Genomic DNA, 25,860 nt, shown 5'->3' with positions numbered 1-25,860 from the left:
TTCTGATTGGCTAAATATAACGTTTGTGGAATGATTTTCCATAAACAATTCACCTATTGAGTAACTGCACTGACAGTTATTATTTCATTGCAAGAAGCTTTTCATGTATACAGATCCATGACATCTGAAACTGCTTTCAACTTTCAAGTAACACTCTCTATTCTATGCAAATGACATAAAAAATCATTGTCTGGTGTAATTTTGATAAGTTTGTAAGCAACCTATTCATGAAAATAACCTATAACCAACAAAACCTATAAAGCTCTTTGTAACACAATCAGTGTTTGCCTAGACACCTATCCACACCAAAAAAATATGATGCAACAAAAATAACTTGTAAATTCAATCAATAATAAGGACATGGACAGTCACGTCTTGTGTGAAAGAAACAAATGAAATTAAGAAACAAGAGAATTCCATAAGGACAATTAGTATTAGTATTCAGTGTTGCTAAACATATGCTATGATTTCATTTCGTGGCGACATAACAGCAATTTATTAAATGTCACAGAATAATTGGACAATTATGATGTACTTAAACGATTTAGTGTTTACATTCAAATTTAAATTGAATAATAAAAACCAATATTCATTATGCAAGATGAGTCAATTGTAATATAAATTTTCTCTCTTCATATGCGGTTATCTGAATAAAATATCATAAATACCTTTTGTATGTAAATATTTAAACAAGACTGGTGTTAAACATGGGTTATGATTTTGGTCTGTACAAGCAGGCCGCGACAAATTTTATTTTTTAGCTTGCCCGATCGGGCAGGCAACATCCAAAAATTGGTTGCCCGAAATTAACCCATATATTCCCGGCAACAATTGTCGACAAAGTCACATACCGTACTCATCATGCAGTGCAGTGCATAGTACCGTAAGTGTGCCGAATTTGGCAGTTTCATTCTTACGGAAATCCAATACTTTTCTCAGTTAAGTTGATAAATAAATGAGTATTCATGAAATGCATAAGAAATGAACATTTCATTCAATTATTTCACTGTTTGTTTCTTACATGTGGAAAATAATGTGTATTTTATGTGAAATTTTGTCAGTAAAGTCACGGCGATTTACGTATTTCGCCAACCACTAGTACATCTCAATCTCAATCATATGCAAATACATGGCCAGCTGACGTCATGATATTTGCACAAAACAGGTTCTATAATTGGCCAAACTTCCAATACATCACGTAACGGCATGATGTTCATTAGCATATATACATGTATATGTCTGCAAGTCTGGTGTGGGATACGAAAGTGCCTAGCGAAATTTGAGTTCCATTTCAAGAAGTTTTCTACTTTGTTTTGACGTTTTTTAACTTCTGTGAACACGCCAAGTTGGACAGAAATACTCCATTTTAAATCATCAAGCTTTAATTGGTTTAAATTTAGACTTGCCCGATCGGGCACAGCTCTTCAGAGTTTTAATTGCCCGTCAAAAACAGTACAAGACTAAGCTCATGGGCCAAGATTTTTTTATATCTTTTTTACTTATGTTTCAAACAGATTCATCATATTTCTTTAAGATCAAAGGGTTTCATCTCGGGAGAAAAAAAATGCACATTATAATGGTAAAGGTTGGATGCACTGTCAGTCTGAAGATGTCTATCGATCATGGTAGTTGAAACTGTCACTTTATTACATGTAGAAAAGCGATTGATTAACTTCGACAAAGGCAATTTTTTTCCTTTTATATTTTAATATTGCAATATGGTCTGTAAAATATTTCAAATGAAATACACATGACCGAGGGATTTTATTTAACTACCTGCGCTTGGAGATGCCCAAGGCCATTTTAAACTAAGCAAGATCAAGGGATATATGGAGAAGTAATTATCATGCTAGTAGACACTAGACACTCATATTCACCTAATTAAAGATATCATCAAGTCTATTCAGAACCATCTAAACTTGAAAATAATTTGACTGTTTTAATCATGTTAAAATTAGATCACTTTTTATTTTTAACACTTAATATTATAAATGATTGTTTGCCATGCTGCGTCTCTCAGTCTGTTTAAAATGCTATCGAGACTTGCTTGTTCTGTGATCATTGTTGTTTGTGTGTACTTGGTAAGTGCTATGATACTGTTATGCACAACTGCTATACATGCTCTCGATAAAGATTACCTTAATTGTGCAAAAAGGAAGGCATACAGTCCACTGCCCTGCGCTTCCCATTTTGACCATAACCAGTGACATTGTAGCAGGAGCAGTGGGGGGGGCATTCCCCTCCAATTATTGTTCTTTCCCCCACCCCCTTTTGAGGTAACCCCCCTCCCCAAATTATGTACATTTCCACTTTTTGCAGCAATTTTGCACAAAATTGGTCAATTTTGCACTGCCTGAAATTGATTTTGCCTCCCCAATAAAAAAAATTCCTGGTGCCGCCACTGACCAGGAGAAAACAAACATTTTGTTGTGCCATGTAGAAGACATCTGTTTGAATATTTGAACTAAGAGGTACCGGTAGCCTGTTCACACTCAAATTACGCTACGGACAACCTTAAATGGCATTGTGGTTAAATATAAATTGTGAGATTCTGGCTGAAAAACACATTCAAATTCATTCCATGTTTAGCACCTAAGTGGTTCAAACTTTGCTTAAATGCAGTCCAATGTTAAGTTCTTGTAGTAAGCAAGAAAGTACAGCTGGAAAGATGTGGTTATTGAACTTATTATGTTGAAGACTGAAAACCATGACTGGGTGTGGCTGCTACCTGGCTTGATCTGCACCAATCAATTACAACTTATTTTCCAAGAGATTTATTTCCAATTGGCAACAATTTTTTTGTTTGTCCCAGTATTTACTGGTTATATAAATTTTTGTTCACTTAAAAAATCCTTACCACAATAGGCTGTCAGAAATTATATTTGCTTGAATCTTATTAATCCTATTTGTTTTTACTCATCCTATTTTACAGAGAGAAAGAGCGAGCAATTTTACTTTATTCATCTTGAAAACAATGCATTTCCATGGCAATGAAGGTTATTACTTAAGCTTTGAAATAAGTAACTATGCCACACCATTAGCATAAACCATTTATGGCATTGCAAATGTTCCTTACAATTAATATCAAACAAACCGCATAGAATTGTAAATTTGTAATTCACTTGACTATTCTTTTGATCAGTCACATTTAGATAATCTAATACAACAGGGGAACCTATAAAAGTAAAAACAGAAATTGCTTTCAAATCTAAATCAGGTCATTCAAATATGTGGTGCACACAATGCTTACTTGCTATCTTCAGATAGCAGACAATATCATTTTTGTACAATTCAAATAACATAATTTGTTTGCAAATTATGACATGTCTCTTTTCGTCATAAAAGGTTTCCCATAAACTCATTATAAATACTACAAATTTTGTAGGAATTAAAATAAAAAAGCTCAATTTTCTTCTAAATTGCCCACATTAAAAGTGCCTGTGGAATTAGGTTGTCCATCTGCATTTGAGGGGATAGTGACTGCCAACAATTGGGCATTACCAATATAAACAAGTGTTAGCCTAGCTTCATGAACAAGTTTTGATATCAGGTCAAATTTTTATTTTGTTATTTTTTTGGCCAAAAATGATGAAAACTGTGGCACCTGTTCTATGAGAAGTCACCAAAGGAAACGATAAACATTTATAATCTATTCAAACAATGAAGTTGCCTGCATAAATTCAAAGTATATTTCAGATGAGTTCAGTTGAAAATCAATTGAGCTCCCAGCAGTACTTAAGTTGATGGTTAGAAATAATAAATTGCTTTGTCTTTGTATTATCTTGTTTGATATGTTATTATTATTTCTACATTGTAGCTTCAAATTTAATTTCCTTCCTTCAATATATTGATCCCTCAAAACTACCAGCTACAAATCAAACTCTAAAAAAAGGCAAATAATGATTCACGTAATTAATAAATGTCATTCAATTATGACACTTTCATTATGTCACATTACTCATAATAATGTTAAACATATTTGCACTTCACCTGAGTTTAGTTAAGTTCATACTGAAATTTGTTCTCATTGCGTTATTAACATATTGGGTCACTCCACACGTGAATGTGATCTGCATTAAAACATTTCAATGCGATCTCCTGAGATGCATATCCATAGTGCAAAGGGTCTACAAGACACTCGAATCCGCATCCGGGAAATGATCGCGTAGTGAGCACATTTCTTGTAAGTGTGTTACAGTCCATGTGCGGTGTGATGCAGTGTTATGTGTAGACTGCTCATGATACGATGCCGTTTACACGCACAAGAGGAGATCACATTGAAATGTATCCCAGGAATGCGTTTTGATGCAGATCCCGCTTCTCGTGTAGTCACCCATTATATTGTAAAGGAGTATCTTTTTGACAGGTGTAATTTATGCATGATTTCTTTAACTCTTCATTATTTTCTTAACATCTTTGCCAGATTTAATTTGACAGGTTTCTTCTATCCAAACACTGCTATAAGGCAATGAAAACAAAATTAAAACTGTTTTACGGGCCCGATCGACCCACATTTGATTTTGCATTTTTAGGACTTGCAATTTTTTTAGCTGCATACAATTAAAAACAGCAGTTTTTTAAGCCAAAGTGGATGAATTTGATTATTTTCTCAGAAAAGTTTCAAAATGTTTGCAAATTTAAAATCTGATAAAATTTTTTGTCATTTTGGTCAAGCTTTTGGGGTCATTTTAATAGCCCCTTCTATAAAACAATTTCCTGACCATTATTCCAACCCTATTTGTCAAGTCCGCCCACCTGTAGAACAAAGTGTTTTTTTTGTCGCCTAATGGGCCATAAATATTTTCCCATGGTTCTTTTAACAGTCATGCTTACCCTTTTTACTTGCAAAAAGTATGAAAATAAAATCTCACAAAAAAGTCTCATTTTAGAGCCTCATCACTTAAATCTACATGATATAATCATGATATTACTGCATCCCATTTAAAGCTCTTAGCCATATGAAACAATACCCACGTAACACATTATTCATCCAGATAAGGCCAAAAAAAATAATGGTTTGTCTCAAAGCTCACAAGTGGTTTGAAAACAAATGCGAAATGCGATTTTTTTAATTTTTTATTCCCGACTTTTTTCATGGTATTCGGAGAAAAAAATCTGATTTTCGCCGAATTTTTCTGGAAAAACTAAAAAACTAAATAAAAAAATTGGAAATAAAAAAAATTCGCATTTTTTTTTTTCCAAATCTCTTGATTTTGCAAATGCTTTATTTCATGAGCTTTGAGACAAACCTTTTTTTTTTTTTTTGCCTAATATATGTAATGTGCCATAAAGTCATGCATTTTGCATTATTATGCTGTAACACACACCTGGTGACATGTTACTTTTACTATTATTTCAAAAAGCTGTAGGTGTTATTACTAAAAATAAAGCTACTCCTGTATTAGTTATGTCAACTGTAACAAATTAATGAATGTATAATGAACAAAACTTGCAAGAAAAAATAAATTTAGTAAATAAATGGCGACTTAATTTTTCACATATTCAGAGTATTAAATTTAGAATCTGAAAAAAAAATCAAATGAGTGCAAAAAGGGATAAATTATATTATTTTCAAAACCTCAAGTCCATTTAATTCATTACTTTGGTGGTAGTTTTCAAGAGACTCTTGAGGTCATTTTAAGGGCAATAAACGCTAACTTTAGAAGAGTTCTAACAGCCCATACTACCTTAGAACCATAATTATTGTTTAAGAACCAAAACCCTAACATAGTAACTGTTTACTCCATCCATATTATGGCATGGATTTTAACATCACAAGTTCATGTAATGGAAAAATGTGTTTTTCTTATCATCTCTGTAAAATGACAGGACTGAAGCATATTTTGTTGTAAAAGATACGGATGATAGAATGTGCCTCTTCCTGTTTGTAATTCCATATGCAGCTTCCTCCCCATACAGAGTGGCTAGCATTCTGAAGAGGAAACAATATTTAGACCTGCCCATGTTATGGCCCAAACATGATTCAAGTGTCTGCTCTAGAAATCTGATCATCTCGATTATTCTACATATCTGCCTCTTAACATGTTTTAATGCAAGTGTGACCCAATTTTACTAATTCTGTTTGTGTGCTTTTTATGTGTGCGACAGTTTGTTATGCAAAAGAGGCAACGCTCCAGAGGCAACAACATAGTTTTTTCTTTAAAACATCATGACCTACATTACCATTAACATTTATTCCCAATGTGTAATTTAAACTAGTTACACTCACAGTTGCATTACATTTTATAGTGACTTACTTTAAAAAGTGAAATGACATAGCAATTTTCTTTGTTTTACCTCATTTGTTTGGCTTGAAATTAAAAAGGGACGATGTGGCCAGTGAAAACTAACATAGGAATACATTCTTAAAAGCAAATCACACATTATGGCTTTAATAAATACACAGAACAAATCTGTATACTTCTGAAAGTATCATACAGTCCAATCTCTTTTATCCAGCGATGACAGGACCAAGCATAGGCCAGATAACTGAAAAATCTGGATAAGGAAATTACATGCAATTTTGCATTGAATGTCTGAATTGCTAACATTGAGGCAGCAAAATAATTTGTTAATGGGGTAATAACCTATGAGCTTCCATACAAACAGTGATATCACCAAATCATCAATTGAGCGATTTCACCCGCAACTTTCTGTCATTTTCTATCCCATAAAGCGGAAAAATTGATTTAACTTTGTCATATAACTGCACCTGTAGGATTGTTTCTGATGATTGGTGATACTGACGATGTCATCATTGGATGACAGAGTAATCAGTATGCATCATATTATGATTGCACAGAAGAAATACAGCCAGTCTGGAAATCCTCTGTCATGTATAATACTCCATCATTGAAAGCTAACAAGTTAAAAATTTGTCAAAACGTTACCAATCATTGGTGTTTATGATTGATTCGATTTCTATGTACATGTAATCAATTTCATATTTGAGAACCATTAATGTCTTTCCACTAATTACTATATGCATCAGCATCACTGTTTCATGTCCTAGTAAATATTTATTTTCTATGTTGTTCATTTGTTGCTTGGCAATATGTTATAATGGCACAATGATTTACACTTCATGGAACAAGGTGCATCTTAATTTCCAATAATTATGATTATCACTATCACTAACATTTCATACAATTGGTGCTTCTGCACAAGTCATTTTAATGTTGTGTTAATATCTAGGCAGTTGTTATATAACAGGTGTATATTAGTATTACATTACATCATGTATTCAGATAATGAAATATACTTTAAAATAATTGAAAAATTGCCTGCGGAATGCTGTCATAACCACAGCTGAATTTATGGAGGTAAATATTTTTGTATTGAGATCAAAAGCTGAATTTTTCTATATATATAGATTACCAATACAGATGAACCTTTTAAGCTAAGAGAAATTGTGATACATTCAATAGTTCTGAACTAAATTGATCATTAGCATGCAATAATTGACCTTTGATTAATTAGGGTGTACTATTACCTGTTTTGATGAGCCAGGGAAATCATTACTGTCCCATAAAATACTTTAAATATCATTTGTGTAATTAGATAAGTGACATGCCTACATTATAATAGTTTGGGGTTGTTTTCATTATGCTCTATATTGTTTTTGTTTTAAGTACCAAAATATTTTTTAATGATGGAATGCTGAAAATATAAAATGTTGAACTTTCTCTTTGACAGACGAACACTTTCTAAGTCACTTGCATGAAAATCCTTTCTAGAATCACTTTCTTGCCTACTTTGTACCAAAATGCTCTAAAAGCTATCATTGAATGAATACCCTTTTGGTTCAATATGTCTCATTCTTCACAAGAGTGGAGAGGTGACTTTGTACTTCAACAAGTATCTCACAAAATATGGAAAACAACAAGGATAATAATAACAACATAACATGTAAGCACAAGCTAGTCTCCTTCCCACTCCAAATGTACAACTGCAGTCCCAGTGATCAGTCTGTAATATAACCTGATGAGTTACTTTACCAATCCTTGTGGATTAATCTCATGCTAATGGATATAACAATCTAGCATTTGATACAAAACTTGACTATCCAACCCATCTGTATTTCTCATCAAATACTATGCATTATCTTTTATGAAGAAAAAAATTAATATTCACCTTCAGCTTTTTTGAAAAACTACAACAATGTACAAGCTAGTTCTTGATCATTGCTTCATTTATGTCATTACTGCTCCCACAACTGCAAAATGGAACTCATCTTTTAACTCTGCCTAATGCTCTGCATGCTGGCCATAGGCTTCAAAATGAAAAGCCCAAGTTTTGAGATATTATTCAAAATATCAAGAGGTATCTTAAGAACCACTGAACCAATAATAGGCTTGTTTGTATTCATTTAAGGGTACTACACCCTGGCCAATTTGTGCCTATTTTGCATTTTTCTCAAAATTATAGCGCATAGGTGACAAGTAAGATATGCATATTATAGGGGCAAGGACTACAACTACTGCACTGAAAATTCAGCAACTCAAGGCAAGTAGTTATTGATTTATTGATCAAATATTGGTTTTCCTCATTTTTGACTGTAACTCCACAACTGTTGTCTGCGCTGAAATAAAATTTCCAGTGCAGTAGTTGTAGTCCTTGCCCCTATAATATACATCTTACTTGTCACCAATGCGCTATAATTTTTGAGAAAAATGCAAAAATAGGCACAAAATTGGGCAGGGGTGTAGTACCCCCTTAAATGCATTTTTCATGCCGATTCAAAATATTGTCATGAAAATTTACAATTCTGAAAATTTTGAATTAAAAACACCAAAAACTTGTCGTCTGCAGTCGACACCCGCGTGGGGAGAGTTAAATACAACATAAGTAACGTTTCCATGTTTCACAATGATATCTTTCGAGTCACAGTTTAAGTTAGAATATTTTATCACCTTGCTAGCTACCTGACAGCACCTTAATCTCGCCAATCTCCATCCAAGTCCAGCTAACCTCAATAGTTCAGTGAACTTTTCAGGTCCATCCTGACATTTTATCGCAACTGTATCTTATCCCTTGACGACAGAAAAGGCATGACAACTTCACACTTCATGATGCACTGAAGGAATTGCCATGCAAGTTGGCATTAAACTAACATGAAGAAAAATCTATAATTCAAAAACTTGTATTTTTATGAATTTCTTCAGCTTTTATGGCATGTTCACCTACTTGCAAAATTTCCAATGAACATTGAACTTTACACCATCTAAATGCCAACATTTGCCAAAAAAAAAATCCTAGCCATTAATGAAATGGTACATTTACTGTACCAAGTTGCTGATGAGGGTTAAGATTGAGTCATGTGAAAAAAATTCCAAACAAGGTGTCATTTCTTATAGTCGGCAGTATAAAAAAGCACTCATACAAAATGATTTTGTTAAGCACCCTGGGCAGTTAATGGAACTACGGTAATATGGAGAGTTAAAAAAATAAATAAATGTGCACATTTTTTGAAAGATCTGTCTTGACAGGGAAGCAAGCAAGTTTGGGATTTGTGAGATCTGCCTGTGAAAAGAGTAAAGATTCCACATCGCCAAAATAATGTCTCAGTTGATGGTGTTCTTGTATTCTGAATACTGTGATGCAACTAGGATTAACCAGGGAAGTAGTGACACTTCCCTGGTTTAACATGAAAAACCCACAAATATTGGGCAAATGTTGTGAAAACTTTGTGACAGGTATTAAATAGGGCCTAGGCTTAAAATCTACACACCTGCCAATACATACATGTATAGAAAGATTCTAGGTTTTTATTCAGATTTTTCAAGTATTTCTCAAGCTGGCTGCTTCTTTTTAAAATCAAGAGAGTTGCTATTCTGAAAATGGAGTGAATAAATTTTAGTCTTTTGTACTTCAGTAATCAATGGGCACCAATATATTTCTTTATGTTTGTTTACTTGTTTGTTTGGTCATCTTTAAAGAAAACATTTTATTCAAAACCTGAATCATTTCTTATGGTTGGTAGAGACACTTGAATATAGGCTATTTTGTATGCATCTCTATGGTGTATTTGCTAGTGTGGAGCCTGAAAGGACTATCCCAAATGTTTTGAACTGCATATGCCATCAAAGATGTCCTCACTCGTAAGACCCCTACAAATAAAAGTGTTGTGAAACTAGCCATAGCTATCAATATCTAAATGGCTCTTGTTTTTTTATACATTTGCTATGGAGCAAACAGATCCACTGCAATGCATGATGGGATATTCCCTTAAGCTGCTATCGGTTTTACAATCTAGGTTAGAATTAGTTGCCTTGTAGAGGGCACTATAGCCTCAGATTTTAATCCATTTTTAGTTTGGGATGAAATGCATTTCCATGGTTGCCTAAGTACTAAATGGACATGCTTTGTATTGGTTTAGCATGGTTACGATGCTTTAAATATTGTGATAAAGATGACTTTACATGCTGCACACATGCATTAAAATTTAATTTAGAAAGCAACTGATTTCCCACGAGGACTACACCTCCTATGGTTAGCATGCTCAGTATAAAAACATTGTTGGGTGCTACTATATGTATGATATCATAGATACCGGTTTCATCAAGGTATGATGGGGTACCATGGTGATGCATAAGATGGGTTTAACTTATTGAATTAATCTTACTCTAAACCCATAAGACTTAAAAAAACAAATAAAAACTTGTATGATGCTTCTACAAGAGAGCTTTTACCAGATTTGGGTTCGCTTATTTGAAATTGAAAATTATTTGCAAATATTATTATAAGACATAAGTGTACCCATTTTAACATATTTTTGATAACTTTTTGAATTGATTCACAATACGTTGCGTATCCAGCGGTTGCTAGGGAGATGCCAAAATATCATGGGAAAAAGTTGACTTCCAAGCCCACGTAATATAAATACAACACAGGAACTTATATCATTGTGTGTTTAAATGTCAATATGATATTACATGTGAAAACACACTGAAACATCAATTTACAATAATTATAGTAGACCCATTTTTTATCTATTGATCACACAGAATCCTTTATGGAACTCTTTTTTACATTATTATTATATAACACTCGCATACGAATATCTAGTGGTGGCTTGAACGGCGATGTCGACCCTGTGCACCATATAGTGAATATCACAAGAATTCAAGTATTTCTGTTGAAAAACTTTTGAAATTAATTTGCATTCTTATTCAATGGGTGCGTCTTGTAAAGAATTCACATAATTTGATTGGCTTTCTGGTGTATAATATCTCACAATAGTTGATAGTGATATTAGTCAGGGCGCGCCACCACGCAACGGCAATGCACGCTTGTTGCTCCTCAATGATCGCAGCGATAATGCGTTCAAGTAATACACATGCGAGAACTAAGAATGCGATTCGGGCGGGTTAGATGTTCGTGATGGTTTCGTTCATTTAATACAACGGGATGTCCTCGCAAAAGTAACTTTATTTTTTTCTGAAAAAGGCAGTTTTTCTCGCAAAAATTACATTAAAACTGAATAAGAATGAGAATAAAAGATAGGATTTTGTCTTTTGCCTATCCAATATCGTGTCATAATGGATGGGCTGGCCAATATTTTTATCGTAGTGGATTCTCTAAATATGAGAAGCAACAATAGACAATAATTGGATTGTAAGCATTAAGGGGTACTACACCCCTGCCCAATTTTGTGCCTATTTTTGCATTTTTCTCAAAAATTATAGCGCATTGGGGACAAGTAAGATATGTATATTATATAGGGGCAAGGACTACAACTGCTACACTGGAAATTTTATTTCAGCACAGACAACAGTTGTGGAGTTACAGTCAAAATGGGGAAAACCAATATTTGATCAATAAATCAATAACTACTTGCTTTGAGTTGCTGAATTTTCAGTACAGTAGTTGTAGTCCTTGCCCTATAATATACATATCTTACTTGTCACCAATGTGCTATAATTTTTGAGAAAAATACAAAAATATGCACAAAATTGGCCAGGGGTGTAGTACCCCCTTAAATGAACAGTAACACAAATTAGTTTTAATTTAAGGTGGCTGTGTACTCTCAGACATGCATGTAGTAAAAGTAAAATAACTTTGTAATTATTCACAAGAAAACATATAAAAGTATACATTTTTATGAAGGCAAGACATCAATAAATCTTAATATAAATACAGATTTGGGGTAAAAACAACAATTTTGAAGAAAATCACAAAAAGTGAGTTTTGGCAATATTTGTTAGGTACATCATAACAAAAAAACACTCTTTCCAAAATATTTTATTTTGTTTTTAGCTCAATCTTGAGGCTCCATTCCAAAAACGTTTTTTTATTTTTTTGATATTGGCCTTATTTTTTGAGATATTGACCATATAAGGCATCAAAATGAACTTTTTAAAATTCAAAAACGCCTATTTGCACAAAATGATGCCCAAAATCGGAAATAGACCAAAATATAAAAAAATGAAAAAAACGTTTCTTGAGTCGATCATGCTTTTACGATGATCATATTTGCTTACCTATAGATGCTGTATTTATTGAGTTATCGTGTACCTAAATCGTCATTTTACCGAGGAAATGAACATTGAAATAATGGCCGTTGAAGTTTAAAGTGGTCACATTTTGCACTTTTATCGAATCTCACAGGAGAATGCGACAGTTTTCGTTTTTTGTAACTTATATTACGTGAACATCGGTAAATCCACAGCCCCTTGAGAAGTTTGAGCGAAATCCATTCATAACTTGATATTTAAATCGGGGGAAAGAACTTGAAAAAACCCACATTTTATCAGTTAAAACGGAGCCATTTGACCACTAGGTTTTTGTGAAATCAGTGCTTCCGTGGTGTTTCCATAAGATGCGCGCCAGATGCAGATAAGCGTCAGCGTATCGTCAGCGTATTTGTGCGTTAACAAATTGCGCGACACGCAACGCGATGAGTTGTTGCGATGCGTGTACCTTTGCTGGTACAACAAAGATTTTCTTTCCTTTTCAATTTCAAACACGAGTGGAATAGTGAAATAAAATCCTTAAAATATTGCAGTTGGAGTTTACAAATCTGGATTTTCATTCCTTGTATTTATAAAAAACATAACAAGGTACAAACATATCATAAAAACTCAATTTTGAGAAAGAAACAATGGCTAGAGTACACAGCGCGTTAAGTACACTTTACAAATTAATGATAACTAACAGGATCACACTTTCTGGATGTTCCACAGTAAAAATACTGCACATTTTATACCTCCTCCCTATAATACAATGAAATGTACATTACATTCACTCATTTGTTACAATACATCAGGACTAGTCAATCTAAATGTATCTTTATGCACATGGGGCAAACTTGAGCACATAATGGGCTATTCCAGTTGAAATCCATACCCCCTATGTTAGACATGAGTCACATGACCTTAATCTGCCATACAGAGAGTGTATTTCAAATGGAATCACCCACTAACAACCCCTGTGTGAAAGATTAAGGTCATGTCTCCCACAGGGGGTATGGATTTCAACTGGAATAGCCCAATACTTCCTTACAAGCCATTAACAAAGTCCACCAATCACTCCAGGATTTGCCTGCCTTTTGACATGCCCATTAAAGGATCAATGTGATGATGAATCTGACTGAACATCACATCATGTTCAAGACCATATTTTTACACAGCAGAAATTTTCATGCTTTTTGTTCAGCATTTACTAACCAATATTAAAGGCAAAAAAAATTGTTTGATTGGTGTATAAACCTGATCTACCCTAAATATACTGCTGACTATGAATATTTTTTATTTATTTTGAGGAAGGACAATAATGCTCTAATCATGGAATAAAGGAGTTAATGACCGTATGTATTTATTTATTTATGAGTTTATGACCGTTTGAAGTTTAAATAAAGAAAATGTGCATTTCAACCATCTTGTAAGTATAAAGTTTTAAAACATTATTTTTAATTAATGCAGTTTTCTAGTTTTTTATATTTGTGACAATCCATTTTTATATCCCATTAGAGGCACATGTATGCTACCTTTATTTCAAAATGAATTCCTTTGCAGATGCAAAATTGCAAATAGAGATTTCCTATAAAAATTATTTTGACCAACTGCTGCTTGATTTCATCAATTACATGTAGCATCTAGATATGTCAATTTAATCGTATTAATATCATCGTTTTGTTTGTTTTTCATGAACATAATGCAATTCCAGACAGCTAGCCTCAGTGTTAACTGCTTGCATACATTTATTGCAACAACCAAGCTTAGTATACAAGAATATTTTTAAGTTTGATCACTATTGGATGTCTGCCTAGCAATCACACACAGAACAGGAGGTCACAGGTTCCATCCCTCATCTGCACATAGCATATTTTGTGCCTTGGCTGGGTGTGCACAGGTGCTTGAAATTGTAACACATTGTGTGGGTTGAACAGTTCGTTTCTGTTATTTTGAATTAAATATGTTTCTACTTGTTCTTCACTTCTAGGGCCCCAGCTGTGTGTATGGTCAAATCAATAACATATTTTCCACAATGGGGTCAGTCCATGTCGAAACAGATTGAGTGTACACCCACCCTCTTGGATTTTGCTCTCCTTTGGCTCAGGGGTACCTTTCATGGATCCCTAGGTGAGGTCACAAGAAAAAATTCAAATTCCATTTAGTTTGCGAATGGCGGGCAATCAAAGTTTGGCGACCTCGACCAAAATTGTGAATTTAAGGGGTCCAAATGACAAAGTGCTCTCTTTGAGGGGCACTTTCTTCTTAATTGAATCAGTTGTGATCCTCTTTTTGAATGTGGTCACTCACTGGCTGTGTTTGAAATACCTAATGCCAAAAAGATAGATTTGAATTTCGTTGGGATTTCAGAGGGGTCAAAATCAGCACTCGTACTGTTCAATCAAATTATCTTGATTTTGAAGGACCCATGATAATGTCACAGTGCACTTATAGGTCCTAATTATGTTCAGAATGGATTAACCATATGCCAATGTCTATGAGCAATTAAAAAAGGAGAAATTTCTAGACCCTACAGAATTTTAGGCCACCCTAAAGTGGTTCAGCCACAAATGGCACTTAAAGTCGGCAAATTTTGACCACTAATAACTTTAGGTGTACACCAGATATGAATTTCTAGTCTTTTGCATCTGAAAGAATGTAGTTTAATGTTACTAGGAACATAAGATTTGTTTTGTATTTTTTGTGTTTTAGTATTAAGTTGACGCTTTTAAAAATAGTAATTTTTGCCTAACATACCATGCATACAGGATACGGTACAAAATGCCAATTTTAGTATGATATTTTTTATATTTTTGATCACTTTATAGCCATTTGTATTATTTATCCTGATATTTCAAGTTGCTCTTGAGTCAAGTAATAAGAAAAACTACTTTCTAATCCTCTGTATGGATTTTTAAGGGGTCAAAAATGCACTTCCTGGCAACAATGCACATGCAAAGTACAGGTTATGGGGGTCAAATTTTCAGAATGCTCCCAATTATGTCAAGTAATATATCAAATTACTCGTATGGTCATGAGGATTCCAAAAATGTATAGTTTATGTGTCAGACCTTTCAGGAGGGCGCTATGACGAAAAAATGTTCATAGGTCAACGACCTTTTTGAAAGTATCAAAACACAAAAAATACAAAACAAATCTTATGTTCCTAGTAACATTAGACTACATTCTTTCAGATGCAAAAGACTAGAAATTCATATCTGGTGTACACCTAAAGTTATTAGGTGTCAAAATTTGCCGATTTTAAGCGCCATTTGTGGCTGAACCACTTTAGGGGGCCTAAAATTCTGTAGGGGTCTAGAAATGTCTCTTTTTTGAATTGCTCATAGACATTGGCACATGGTTAATCCATTCTGAACATAATTAGGCCCTATAAGTGCACTGTAGCATTATCATGGGTCCTTCAAAATCAAAGATAATTTGATTGAACAGTATGAAGTGCTGATTTTGACCCCTCTGAAATCCCAACGAAATTCGAAATCAATCTTTTTGGCATGCATTTCAGACACAGCCAGTGAGTGACCACATTCAAAAAAGAGGGTCACAACTGATTTAATTAAGAAGAAAATGCCTCTCAAAGAGAGCGCTTTGTCATTTGGACACCTTAAATTCCCAATTTTGGAAACGAAATTGAATTTGAAATTTTTTCTTGTGACCTCACCTAGGGGTCCATGAAAGGTACCCCTGAGCCAAAGGAGAGCATAATCCAAGAGGGTGGGTGTACACTCAGTCTGTTTTAACATGGACTGACCCAATGTTGACTTCTTCCCTCTTTCGTTAGTTATTGTGCCCTAGAATTTCATGGTCCATGTCCTAACCAATGCAATTATTGCTACATTATCTTCAGCATGGGAAATGATAGGAAATATGCATAGTGAGTTGTCAGTTGATGTGGGCAGTCAACATTTACAAGACAATGTTTAGAATGCTAGAAAAGTCACTATGGACCACAATGGCCTCAACCCAATGGCATAGTCCAATAACCTCAATTAAACAATCATAATGCAAAATTTGACCTCAAGTTGCAGAGTATGAGTTTTTGAATTTTCAAAAGTCATTCAATGAATGTGCAAATTTATTGGGGTTAAAGAATTGTGCCCTGATAGATGAGCATGTTCTGGATCCTAGTAAGCAAACAGACCTATGGTTGTGACTTGGTACTTGACTTTCAGGTGAGTGGGATAGAGGATGTTGGATAAAAGGAAGATGACAGGGTAGGATAAAAAAAGTATGAGGACAGGAACAAAAGGGCTAAGTTTGTCTTATATACTTTCACAGATGGCAGCTTACAAAAAGTTGCTGCAGAGCCATTGAGAGAAAGCGAGTTAGAGCAGTAAGGTGTTTTTAAGTGTCTCAAACAAGACATTACACCCCAAGTTATTGTCTTGAGTCGATACTCAGTTATTTAATTCACAAATATAAACACTTAAAAGAATTAAGCAATAAATTTCCAAACTTCGTATTGTATCCTTTTTTGGCAGTAGCTCACAAAAAAAGTGACTCCTCTAAATCTTCTTTTCAAAATTAGAACTTTAATCGTCATTGAAGGGAATTGTCACCGATCTCTGAAGTACATGCTTAATCCCAAAACAGATAATTATTGTGAAATATTTTTTTAGAAAAATACCAACAACACCAGGGAGCTCCTGTTCCCAAAGATGGCTCCTGGTCCTATAGTTTACAGTGTAAAATATTGGATACACCAGGAGCCAAAACTGGGCAACCATGGGGTAAAATAAGCCTGGGTGCCTGCTTAATATAAGCCTTGAACAACACTGACTGTCAATGTTCATGAAAGTTCAGCTTTTGGTATAATTAACTGTCAACTCCAAATTATTCCTAGAGTTACCCTAAAAATAATCCAGAACACATATTGGAAACCGTATGTCAACCACACCTCTTACATTCCATAGAGACTAAAATAAAATATAAAATAATAAAAAATTTAAAAAAGCCTGTACTTCAAACAGACACTCTTCTCACATGAAATGCTTGCAGCCAAATCAATTTGATTAAATAGTAAACACAGACATATTTTATTAAATTAAATGTAAACAACCAGTGAGAACCAGACATGAAAACAAGGTTAGTACCTGAGTCATGCACAGAAAATAGATGGCTACTTGGTTGTGATGCAACACTAATGCCCATCCATATTTTATTATCATTTGGTTGCTATCTAATACTGCCCTCTGTTGACTAAATCAAGAATGTTATCTGGCAGTTGTAATGATTACTTCAGTAGTTGTCCATCATCTTCAGGAAATTAGGTTTCTACCTGGTAGACTAAGCTGGCCTGCCCACTAAGAAAGGGCTGGTGCCCTCATGACCCACTGCCTGGTACACCACTGTTCCGACCCATTTCTCACTCTGCCGTGGGGTTGCTGATACTTTTTAAATAAATAAACATCCAGCACCTGCTATATTCACACCCAGCACCTTGAATTTGCCCAAATTTGTGGTGAGCGGAACATTGCACATTTCAATCTGTGTGGTGCGCATAAATCTTTAAATATTGCATTATTTGTCAGCAAACCAGTCCAAGAGATAGTTTCACAGACTTCAACTTACTAACACAGGTGGCAGAACTTGGGATTACTTTCTTGTGCCAATAATTGGGGTCACAAAGTTATTGCAAGGTCAGAATTTCAGCCCGAATCCGAGCATTGAATCTCACAAACTTTTGTAGTTTATACAGAATTTGATTTGCAAGAATCAAATTTATTCTGCAAGAATCAAGATTGATTCTCGCACTGTGAAACACAATTCTGACCCTGTTATTTGTTAGGAGAAGCAAGCAAAGCTTTGTGCAACACAGGGCTTTATAGGGTCCAAGATGCTCTCCGATATATACATACCTGCCAACTTTTGAAAACTAGAAATAGGGACACTTGCAAGCGGAGCGAGCTCGCGATCTTGGCGTGGCGCTAGGGCTAAGCCCCGGAAGCCAGAGGGTTTCTACACATTTTACACTACAGGAGACACCATTTCTGAGGGGAAATTACATTTAAATTGATTAAAAAATAAGGTTATTTTGAGAAAACAAACCTAGATACAGCCTTGAAGAATATCTATTATATATGCGATCTTCTTCAAGACTGTTATCTTGACTTGTTTTCTCAAAATTATACCATAAAATATGCAAAGTAGGTACCTAAGCCCAGGCAATGTTAGCAGATTTAGCACCCCAAAAGACCACTTTTGACATAAAAACCTGTTTTAGACTTTTTTGAAAAAATGCTTCCTTCATCCTAAAAAAATGGTTTCAAATGTTCAATTCACACAAGCGTGCACTAGTCACACATTACGCATGGCACACAGGCTTCCCGTTAGTGTGTGCGTCATTGCGTCCAGACGCGTATTTTACAAATTTGGACGCAAGTTCACATGGCTAATCAAGTATTTTTCGTCCATGTCACATGCATGTGGACGCAGACAAAACTTCGAAATTTTATCATTAATTGATGATAAAAATAAGAAATTTTTATTCTTTTATATTTTTAAGATAATAAAAGCCCCAAAATTTTGACCCACCTGCTAAGAATTGAAGTTAATTCTGCAATATTTGTAAATGCAACATCAGGAAATCGTGCACTTTTTTTTTTTTTTCCGAACGATCGATGGCCTGGGGAAGTCCCGATTGATTTGTTTACAAGCCAGCTGGCTGGACTGAACACGTGCCGCTAACGTTTATTTTATTATTTATCACAACCTGACAATATTCAATTTGTAATATTTTAAGTTTATTTTCTCATAAATAATCTAGGTTTCCTTTATTAGTATTATTGTTACGATGAATAAAAGCAATTTTAAAGACAAAATCAAAATGATAACCCTTTTTCAGTATTATTTGTGGCAGCGCTAGTTTTAGCTTTGTAGCATCAACACCACGTTAATTAAAAAAAAAAAAGAAATGCGGAAGTAAAATACTGAACGAAAATTTGTTCAAGATGTTTTTGCACCTGTTTTTGACCACGTTTGGACCAAAACTGACACAGAAATGAGAAAAATTACCATAGCGAATGGAGATGGAATATCACGGAGAAAATGCATTTTTTTTTTTTTTTTTAACAATCAACATTTGATGAGGTGTAGACCCGGGGTACGTGTGTATCGTCATAATCGTGAATTTCAGATGGACGCACAAAAATCTGTCTGGACGCAAGTTTTTGCAACCTCGTCAGCAAACTTGCATCATTACGGACGCACATTTTTAAAACCTTAACGGGAACCCTGATGGCACACCTAGCTTAAGCATTGCGCCCAACAGGTCACATTATAGCCACTGCTTCATTTTTACTTGCTTATCACATCCATGGGCTATTCCAGTTGAAATCCAAACATGCACATGGATGACATGACCCTATTCTTCCACTAAGGGCGCGTTCTCACTATGCCTGTTTGATACCAGGACGTGGACTCGATCCTACATCGAGTCCACTTCCAAGCATAGTGAGAACGCGAAATAAGTGGTTTCGATCCTACATCCAGGATGTAGCATCGAGACCACCTCAATGAGGTAGTCTCGTACCTAGGGCGTGGTATCAAACAACATAGTGAGAACGCGTTTACAAGTGGACTCGATCCACTTATACCGGAAATGTTGTATGCACAACCTTGACGGCCGTCATTGTACTATTATTAGGCCTATACAATATACATGTCTACATTATATAATTTTTCATGATAACATTTAAACATGCATTTTCAACTTAAAAATTCGTAGCTGGTATTATAGAACAAATTTATACGTGCTTTATTTCATGTAATTTACAATATTTATTTTTTATGCGGAAAAGTCAGGGGAAAGTGGATATACACGGACGTTCGTTCGTTCATAGATTTTGGTTCGTTCGAGATGCTTGCCGTAGCTAGTTTGATGAGCAGCATGCTTCTCGTGCAGTGTGAAAACAACGGCATCGCAGCAAGATACAGATTTTATCCAGTTTCAGAATTAAACAAAACGACATTGGGCTTTACAGTATAATACAAAAGGATATTCAGGTATTCGTTTTTGAGTTGTACATTTTGCTAGACTGAGTTAAAATTACCAATCAAAAATAGTATTTTTGATGAGTGATTTAGAGGTTGTGTTGCATGTGAATCGGCGTGCTTGACCAAAATCAGACTATGATAACAACCCGGCCGATGTATTTCTCTCATTTTACACGTATAGGCCTATATAAAATAACAGTTTTTAGAGCTGTTTATTTCAGATCTTTCCAAATACATGCATATATCACAAAATAACATATCCATAGATTGAAGGAATATATCAGGGGGCCTGGAAATAAAACATGATCTTTCCAAATTGATAGTCTATAGTAAAGTTTGATTTGTGCTGTGAGTTCGGCTCAAAACATGCATTGGAACAGAATTTGTGGACGTCATGGTCATGCATTGAAGTGCTTGATATTATAACATCCGGGTAAGTGGAGTCGATCCTACATCAGCATTTTGGTGTTAGTGAGAACGCGAAATCAATGTGGACTGAGTCCACTTGTATGTGGACTCAGACCTAGGTACGAGACCCCATGTCTGTAGTGAGAACACGACCTAAGAGATAGATTTCAAATGGAGTCACCCATTTAGGTAATCCCATTTGACATTTACACTCCCTGTGTGGAAAATCAAGGTCATGTCATTCATAGATGGTCTATGGATATCAACTGGAATCAACAAGTTCCAAAACGTTGTGAAAAAGAACACACAGAATAATGGGCTATTCCAGACAAACTCATACACCCCCTATGGAAAACATGACCTTAATCTCCCACACAAGAGGTGCATATTCAAATGGAATTGTCCCAAAACTTAAATTTGATTCTTGCAACTTTCTAATAAAAATGATTGTGTAGATGATATGCAAAGTTTACACCAGGCGTAGCGCTTTAGGGAGCAAAGACAACAAAAAATCCCAGTTGCATCATTCATTTCGACCTGCTATCATTGGTGGAATAAAATGTACGTATATACCATTGTTTTTGAGAGACTGCACATGTAAAGTCTTTGTGCTTCCAAAAAATGGCTTTATTAGCGCAATGTGGCACAAAGTGTGCAAAAACTTGGTATTTTACAATTTACACTTATTTTGACCCATGATCAGGATGAATTTTGTTGGAAAACAGGCTCCTAGCCACATTTCTTTTCTCTCAAGATTCCCTCTTTCATTTTTTGTCGGGGGGGGGGCACTCTACCCCCTCCACTGGCTATGTTACTGGTTTACACGGTAGGAACAATTCCCTCACAATTCAATTGCAAGAATCAAAATTGCACTGTTCAGCACTCACCTTCAACATAGACCTTGGTCCCAGACATGTTCTGATGACATCTGCAATTGCCTGTAATCACACAAAGAAAACCCACAAAGAAATCATTGAAAAACAAGTCATTCAAATTGAGTCTATGAAAATTAATATTAAAAAAACATTTGTTGAACTATTCAAGTACTTCCCTCTGGGAAATGGAGTAACGTGGACACTGGTGGGGATTGTAAGCTGGCATTACATCTTGGGATTAACTGGTTGGGATGTTTCAGGGGCAGGGACATGCAATGTTTTGTATTATAAACCACATAGATTCTTGTTCGAGGATGACAATTTTGACATCATCATCCATTTACAAACACAGAGGCAGGGGTAGCGTTAACCCCCGATCGGTGGTGAATGACCCCCTAAATTAAAAAATATTAATTTTTCACCCTCCATACATACCTGCCAACATTGTAAAAATAAAAATCTGTACAGGGTGCGCGCGACCCGGGGGGTGCGAAGCACGCGCTCACTTGTAACGGCGCATACTTGCCAACCTTTGGAACTAAGGTTGGTGTCTAATTAGAGTGAAGCGAGAAGTGAAACAAAACTTTGGAAAAAAGAAGTTATAGACCCTAAATTACTTGCTATTCAAGGTTGGAAATTTTTTTTTTTTTAATTAATTTTTTTTCACTTAATTTTTTTATTTTTATTTGAAAGTTTTTGGCAACTTTAGAGAACCACTGGACCTATTCTGAAGTGCTAAGATCATTCACAGGTAATTTGAAAAAAAATTATGAAAAAATTACAGTTTGTTATCCTTAATATGTAAACCATTAACTAGTGTTTACCTCTTCATGTATCACATATTATAGATGCATTGGTTTTCCATGCATTTATAATATGTGCTACATGAAGAGGTAAATATTGGTTAATGGTTTGCATATTAAAAATAACAAACTGTAATTTGTTCGTAATTTTTTCCAATTTTTTCAAAAATTAACTGTGAATGATCCTTATGATCCTAGGACTAATAGGTCCAGTGGTTCTCCAAAGTCGCCAAAAACTTTGAAAAAAAAAAATCTAAAAATTTTTCAAATTTTCAAAATCGGATTTGTTCCGATTTTTGAGGTCAAAGATCACAAAAATCGGAACGAATCCGATTAAATCGGAACGGTTGGCAGGCATGTCCATATATGTGACATGATCAAGGGAAATGAGTCGGATGTCGCTAATATTGATTTTGAGATATTGGCAAAGAAAGTGTTAAATTCTTTTGTTTTATATTGTTTTCAGTGATTGATAAATTGACGTAACTTCACGAGGAAATGTCGTATCAACATGGGGTTTTCAGTTTCTGAAAGCTCTAAATGTCCTCTTTAGAAACCTGTGTAAAACTCATTTTCGACCAGGGCCGACATGCGACTCATTCCCCTTGATCATGTCACATATTGGGAATGTGCAAAATATTTTTCACCCCTGAGATTTAATTTTCACCCCATGTATTTGGATTTTCTGCAAGCTTGGGAGTGAAAACACGGAAAACAACCCCGACTTTTTGGCCTTAATGCTACCCCTGCACAGAGGTAGACAAACGAACGTTCCGCTTGTCTAAACACTCAAGTATCAGAAGGATGGTCCACAATAGAGTGATTCACGTAACATGAATAGGGATTAAAAAGCTGTCAAGAAGAACCAAATTGTCCAATTTGTCATCAAAAATTTTGAATGCAAACAGTTCAGACCCAGAACACGATCACGTCAGAAATAAATATTTTGTTCTGGGACTGATTATTCAGACTACGAATGACATCATCCATTAGTGTCGGTATCGACAAGGCTTTGTCGATAAAATTGTCGACAAAGGCACTTTTGCTGACTGTCGACAAGAGCTTTGCATGTATCAACAAAAAGTAAATAAAAACTTTGGCTACGAAAGGTCGAAAAGTTTAACATCCTAACAAAAATTTACCAAGGTATTTTCGGGATATCTTATTCTTTACATCTTTGTCGATTTCCCTGATGTTCTCGCTGTGTTTCTTAAGCGTTTTCATCATGACTTTCTGGATCTATCACACACGCTGGTAGCATCCAATTCTGTCACTCGGCAGTCGCCATTTTTGCTGTCACGCAACATTGGCAAACAGGGGAAGTCCCTGATGATCAACTGATGACGTCATTATATTTATTGAAACAAGCACACTGATTGGGTATTTATGCGAAATGTGTCAAATATGTGCCAATCACAGAAGCTCAAAAACAAAATCAGAGAAGGAGACGCAAATCAGGACTTGAGTTTATTCATATAGACACACAGTGCTTGAAATCCCTGTATACATGCACAAATGCAATGCATGTAACTTGACTCTGTGCATGTAGAATTTGTGAAAATCAGCCAATTTTTAGGAAAAAATCAGTTGTGCAATGTGCATGTAAGATTTATTTTGTATTTCGACCCTTGCACTGCACTGTAGGCACACCATAAAAAATGGCCAATTTTGTGAATCTTTAAAACACTGTATCTTCATAGAACGGATTGTCCGATTGAGTTGATTCAAAAGGTTTTAAATCATTTTGCAGAAGGAACAATCCTGACAGAAAAAGTAATTCCAGGGGTGGGTTGATTGTCGACAATGAAAACGCATAACATTGGCAAACAGGAAAGTCCCTGATGATCAACTGATGACGTCATTATATTTATTGAAACAAGCACACTCAGGGGTTCAAATTCGCAATCAATTGCGGGAACCAGTTTAGGTTCTCATAAATGGCTTTTATGAGAACCTTTGGTTCTCATCAGAACCAGGCTTTCGATTCCGCAAAATATTGAGAAAAAACCCTCAGTAAAATCATAATACCCTATAAATAGGTGGGAATTTGTATGCAACTTACTATAACATTATTAACAAAACCAAGTTGATTATCTTTTTTTTGTTAAAAGTAGCTGTTCCAACTTTGAATCCTGAAAGTAATTTTAGTTTACCGAACGTAAAATACTGACTACACAGCAAGCTCAGCAACTTTCTTTAAGCTTATTAAACTTCGAATATCGCTGTGACTTACCTATCATGCATTAATGAGACCTCAACATAACATTCATGTATTAAATATAGTGCAGTTTAAAAGGTTTTACACCCGTTTGAGTTCTATTTTTGGAGAATTTGAGGCCATGGATGACACAATCTGCTACTGTTAGCTACGCTGATGAACATGATGAAGAGATGTCAAAACATGAAAATATACCATATACCGCATTACCCCTAATTTCACTTGATATCTATTTACATCTATTCATACCTAAATTTATTACAAATTTCCTTAAATGTTAAGCTGAAAATTGCTTAAAATAGCTTTTGTATGTACTGTTATATGATTCGCAATTTTAAACCATATCTTTTCAAATGAAATGCAAACTAAATTAAATTAAATTTATTCCACGTATTATTTTGTACATCAGGTAAAGGGTGAGCACGTGTGTAATAAATGACGACGTCATTTGACGATTAATTATTCATGTTACGATTAATTATTCATGTTTACCAGATACTTTCGTAAGAAAGAGATGCCGTGATTGGTGGAAACAAGCAAAGTGAAAGTGATACAAACCAATGAAGGAGACTTTCATTACTAGCGAGGTCACGGCTATTATTATGGGGGTGATCGTTTGTAAACACTAAAATTAAGCTAAATTACATGGGCCATGGATTTCATGCTCACTGTGATTTCTGTTCGTGATCGTAAAATAAATTGACAGTTAAAATGATGAAATCTTTGCCTTTTCCCCCAAACATTTCAGAATTATATTTTTTTAATGCACTAATGATGTTATTAAGATGAGCACATGCGTGTAATACCGTACTGACGTGAGTATAGTCCCACCTTCGAGTAAAGTCCCACCCCAAACTTTCGGAAAATTTCAGAAATTAAACAAAAAAAAAAAAAAAAAAAAAAAAAAAAAAAATTAAATTTTTTTAAAGTTATTTATTTTTTCGGCTTTGGAGTGTCCCAGGACCTAGACCTAAAAAAAAAAAAAAAAAATGGTTGAAAAAAAAAAAAAAAAAAAAAAAAAAAAAAATTCAAGATGTTTTGTTATTTTAATATGAAAATTGATAATTTGTATTCATGTCATACTCTATTAA

The 25,860-nt window shown here is 34.8% G+C and overlaps 1 protein-coding gene across 1 annotated transcript in view; it reads right to left on the bottom strand.

Moving 5' to 3' along the window:
- The window catches only part of LOC140158791 (T-complex protein 1 subunit gamma-like), a 94,571-nt gene that overhangs the window by 64,120 nt on the left and 4,591 nt on the right, over nt 1-25,860 (bottom strand). Inside the window, exon 3 of the mRNA XM_072182006.1 lies at nt 21,761-21,811. Within this exon, the coding sequence (XP_072038107.1) occupies nt 21,761-21,811 (51 nt within the window). The remainder of the gene's footprint in view (nt 1-21,760; nt 21,812-25,860) is intronic.

Source organism: Amphiura filiformis, chromosome 8 (genome assembly GCF_039555335.1).
Source record: "Amphiura filiformis chromosome 8, Afil_fr2py, whole genome shotgun sequence".
Lineage (NCBI taxonomy): Eukaryota > Metazoa > Echinodermata > Ophiuroidea > Amphilepidida > Amphiuridae > Amphiura > Amphiura filiformis.
The sequence above is the reverse complement of the archived record's forward strand: the minus strand, read 5'-3'. Positions and strand labels throughout refer to the sequence as shown.